The sequence below is a fragment of the Camelina sativa genome, chromosome 18 (assembly GCF_000633955.1).
Source record: "Camelina sativa cultivar DH55 chromosome 18, Cs, whole genome shotgun sequence".
Taxonomy (NCBI): domain Eukaryota; kingdom Viridiplantae; phylum Streptophyta; class Magnoliopsida; order Brassicales; family Brassicaceae; genus Camelina; species Camelina sativa.
In genome coordinates, this window is record NC_025702.1 from 7935320 (window position 1) to 7939488 (window position 4169).

At 41.2% G+C, this 4169-nt stretch overlaps 3 protein-coding genes across 5 annotated transcripts in view; 2 read left to right on the forward strand and 1 right to left on the reverse strand.

Moving 5' to 3' along the window:
* Positions 1–1279, reverse strand: part of LOC104760812 — a 6930-nt gene extending 5651 nt beyond the window's left edge. The window contains exons 1-4 of the mRNA XM_010483775.2: positions 686–1279; positions 409–584; positions 250–327; positions 16–150 (exon numbers count right to left, since the gene is read on the reverse strand). Of these exons, the coding sequence (XP_010482077.1) occupies positions 16–150; positions 250–327; positions 409–584; positions 686–1186 (890 nt within the window). The 5' untranslated portion in view covers positions 1187–1279. The remainder of the gene's footprint in view (positions 1–15; positions 151–249; positions 328–408; positions 585–685) is intronic.
* LOC104760813 (ultraviolet-B receptor UVR8-like) lies at positions 1469–3428 on the forward strand. Of its 2 annotated transcripts, none has more exons than XM_010483776.1 (4): positions 1469–1925; positions 2083–2305; positions 2404–2722; positions 2814–3428. In XM_010483776.1, exons 1-4 carry the CDS (start codon positions 1558–1560, stop codon positions 3290–3292), a joined length of 1389 nt encoding a protein of 462 aa, XP_010482078.1. In that variant the 5' UTR covers positions 1469–1557; the 3' UTR covers positions 3293–3428. The 2 variants fall into 2 exon arrangements, with proteins under 2 accessions (XP_010482078.1, XP_010482079.1); XM_010483777.1 differs by having other exon boundaries at positions 1482–1925; positions 2086–2305.
* Positions 3553–4169, forward strand: part of LOC104760814 — a 3199-nt gene continuing 2582 nt past the window's right edge. Inside the window, exons 1-2 of one of the 2 annotated variants that reach the window (XM_010483779.2) lie at positions 3553–4036; positions 4112–4143. In XM_010483779.2, the coding sequence (XP_010482081.1) occupies positions 3957–4036; positions 4112–4143 (112 nt within the window). In that variant the 5' untranslated portion in view covers positions 3553–3956. The remainder of the gene's footprint in view (positions 4037–4111; positions 4144–4169) is intronic. The other variant, XM_010483778.2, reaches the window with a different exon arrangement.

Consider the following 4169-nt stretch of genomic DNA (forward strand, 5'->3'; position numbering starts at 1 on the left):
AAAAACATCCCCTACCCAAATGCACCTCGAAGAAGGCGACACTCATCACGCAGAAACTCAGATGCCTCAGTAGAACCCTTTGACCATTCATACAAACATAGTCTTATACAAGCATCATATGCCAAAAGACTTTGCCAAGCATATTGACCACTGTCATTGGAAAAATGACATGAACACATTTTTGTTAGCTTTAACAATAAAGTTCAAACTCTTTCATTCTAAACTGTGAAACAAAAACAAGTACTTAACCTGATACTATGGCAATCTAATTCATCGGAGCAAACTTCTGCGATTTTTGCATCTTCCATAGTTTTAGTCTCCTTCACACTACATCAAACCATAGTTAAACACATCAAAACTGGTTCCACAGAACGAATTACAAAAAAATCTGGTTAAAATCAAGATTACCTTTCTCCAAATTCTGCATCTCTATGATTCGCTATGTTTCCTACTTTGCAAATCTCATCTTCAATCTGCTCAATTTCATTCTCAATTTCCAAGCTGATGTTATCTTCTTGTCCAATTTCCATTATAGGTGGAGCACTTGGAGTTCTTATATCTTCTATATCCCAATACACCGAACCCTAAAACAAAACAAAAAAAAAACATTCCTAAATTTAGCTTAAGATCTACAAAACCACTCAAATCAAAAACTTCATCGATACCAAATCAGTATTCAGTAAACCTTAGAACTCAGAGTATGCGGCCGTCGTTCGCTAACTGGAGTTGATGAATTCTTCAATGCGAATCTCCGAAGCTCTAATTCACAATCAGTGGCTCTTCTGTTCATCACAAACGGAACTTCAATTCTCAGATTCTTATCTTCCAAAACTCCTCTGTTCAATTTCGAACTCGACTTATCCCCAAACACTTCCTCTTCGTCGTATCGTCTCCCAATCTCTTCTTCTTCATCTTGGACATCGTAATCGGAGAATAGTAACTCGTTTCCTTCTCCGGCGTCGGAAACCGATACGATACTCATGTCATCGTCGTTGGATTCGTCATCGCGAAGAGTGGGGGTTGTTACGAGAATAGGCGATGATAGGTTTGAGTTTCGTTTCAGTGGAGATAAGGTGTGAGGAGTCGAGATTAAGTTATCGGAGAGAGGAGATCGTGCGAAGGTGGAAGGAGAAAGAGTCTCGGAGAGTGGAGATCTGATGCGAGGAGGTTGTTGAAGTTGCGCCATGGAGGAGAGATTCTCAGATTGGGTTCGAGAGAGAGAGAGAGAGAGATGAGAAACGTGTAGAGAAGGAAGAGAGGAGCGGCTGTTTTTGGGAATTAATAAATAATGGCAACGGCTAGTTTTGACATTGTTGGGCACTTTTCGTAATATTGAAGCACACTTTTGTGACCGATTAATTTAATTAAATTTAAACTGGTGACTTTTTTGTTGAGGAAAAAAATAAAGATTTCTTTTTCGTTATTTTATTTTTTTTGCCGTAAGAAAACAAAATCGTTGGTTCGTCCACAAAAAAAAAAAAAAAAAAACAAACTGTTTACATCTAATAATAACTAAGCAAATTGACACCCGATCGTGGCGTCAAATTCTCAAGTGATATGTTGCGATTATGGTCGATCGCGAAAACACGAATCGGTAAAGTTTCTACTTCGGAATCGTGTTTTACCAGAGACGTTCTCTTCAATGGAATTGGCAAACGCCGATTCACGACGAGCACTAGCGGCGAGAGAAGAAAAGTGATGAGCTTCGGTGACGGAAGCCATGGCGCTTTGGGTCTTTCATCATCGTCGATTCCTGGAATGGGAATGGATGCTTACGAGCCCACCGTTGTTTCTAATTTACCTTCCGATATCTCTTTCATATCCGCCGGACACTACCATTCTCTTGCCGTTACATCCAGCGGTGACATTTGGGCTTGGGGTCGTAACAATGAAGGCCAGCTCGGTCCAGTCTCCGTTGATTCTAGGTATTAATCCCTAATTTTTGCTAAATTGATTTCATCAAAAGCAGTTATGGAACTTGAATCTGCCTATTGAGTGACCAATGGATGCTATGGGTTAGTTAGTGAGATTAGTCTCTTATGCTACTTACTATACCTGAAGTATTTTTATTGATGTGATTAGTAGAGGTTCAAAGTTGAGTGAGCCAAAGAGAGTGGAAGGACTAGATCATGTGAATGTCCGGGCTGCCTTTGCGTCTGGAGTTGTTTCAGCGGCTATTGGTGATGATGGCTCTTTGTGGGTTTGGGGAAGATCTAAAAGAGGACAGCTTGGTCTTGGAAAAGGTATCATTGAAGCTCTTGTTCCTTCAAGAGTTGATACTTTAGCTGCAGAACACGTTGTTAAGGTTTGGTGTACATGCTTGGATAATCAACTCTTTGTCTTATAATCAGCTTTAAAACGCTTTTAAGATTTTCATAGGAAAGGGGGTTTCAATTATGACAGGTATCCTTAGGTTGGGGGCACGCACTTGCGCTTACTGTGGATGGTAAAGTTTTTGGATGGGGTTATGTAGCTGATGGGAGAGTAGGCAATGTCGGACTTCCACTTGAAGCATCTCTGCTGGATTCAGTTACAAATGGGTCAATAAAAGATCACCAGGCTGCTGATTTGAATCTTGAAGCAGCTGAAAAGAAGGTTGTGGAAGCTATGAGCAAGGAGAACGATATGCCAATAGCTTGGGAACCTTGTCTGGTGGAAGAAACACGTAACATGAAGGTTGCAGATATTGCATGTGGATCGGACCACTCCTTGATCCTTTGTGGTAAGTTAAAGAGACCCTTTTATATTATGCCAGAGTATTCATCAATAGAGATGATTTATTTATTTTTCTGATAGGTGTTTGCTGATTTCAGATGATGGCACACTTTTGAGCTCTGGGAGCAACATCTATAGTCAGTTGGGTCGGTCTAAACAAGACCTCGGAATGACACCTGTGGACATAACCGAATCCCCAATCTCTGTAGCAGCAGGTCTTGGTCATTCTCTAGCTATCTGCAACAGAGGTGAAAAAAAAATTGTCTCGTGGGGTTGGAACCGGAGTCGGCAGCTCGGTAGGGGAAAGCCGGAAAACTTGCCGAGAGAAGTAGAAGGTTTTGATGAAGAAACTCCAGCTTCAATATCAGCAGGACGTGTGCATTCCTTGTGTGTAACAGAGAAAGGAGAAGCTTGGGTTTGGGGCTGTGGAAAGAATGGTAGGCTCGGTTTAGGAAGCTCGAGTGATGAGCCTGAACCGATGTTGTTAGAGGATGTAGAGGGTTGTGTCCTTCAAGCAGTCGCTGGCTTTGATCACAGCCTGATATTAGTGGCATGTGATGTAGAGGGTTGTGCCTAGATTAATGATTAATATGATGACTGAAAAAAGAAAAGAACATGGAACCTCATTGATGTGACCATGTGGATGACTTTATAACTCGTGTAGATGACTACATGGCAAATATGGGTACTTGAAAAGATAAGCTATTTGATTACACGTTTGCACATAACATCTTCAGCACAACAAAACAATTGATTGATTCATGTAAACACATTTATACACATAAATTATTTCATGTATTTAGGTATGTGAGTAACAAAATACCAAAAGTGAATCAGTAACAAGAGTAGATGACATCAAAATAACACTAAAAAATCTATACTATCTCCAAGCCACTAAACCCCACTCTCTTTATCCCATGCCTGTACAAAAATATGCCAAAACCGAAACCAAATCGCTCCGACTCATACGTTAGCCTTGTTTAGCGATGACGTTGCTCGGATCTGTTCTGAAGACGTTGTCTAATATGCAAGGATCAGCATTACTCGACCAAACTGAGTGTAGTAGACTAGTAGTATTCATTTTTCGAGAGTCAGTCCTTACAACCCGGTTTTAAAAGAAAGCGACTGAGCAGCACGCGCTAAAGATGAGCGCGTGGAGATTATAGACTTTTCCACAACCTCGACGCAAAAGATATGGAAGTTGTCACAGATCTTCTTCGTCACTGGAACGAGCGAGAGAGATGATGGAGAACCCTAACTCATCTTCAATGGTGGATTCAACGTCCTCCGCACCTAAACGATACACTCCACCTAACCAAAGGTTACTTCTCTTTCTCTTTCTCCTTCTCCTTTTGCTTTCGATTTTGATTTCTCAGATTCCTTCTCTGCCTCGTAGGAACCGTTCTTCGAACCGGAGGAGATCAAGAGGTTCGTTCGTACTCTCTCTCTCTCTC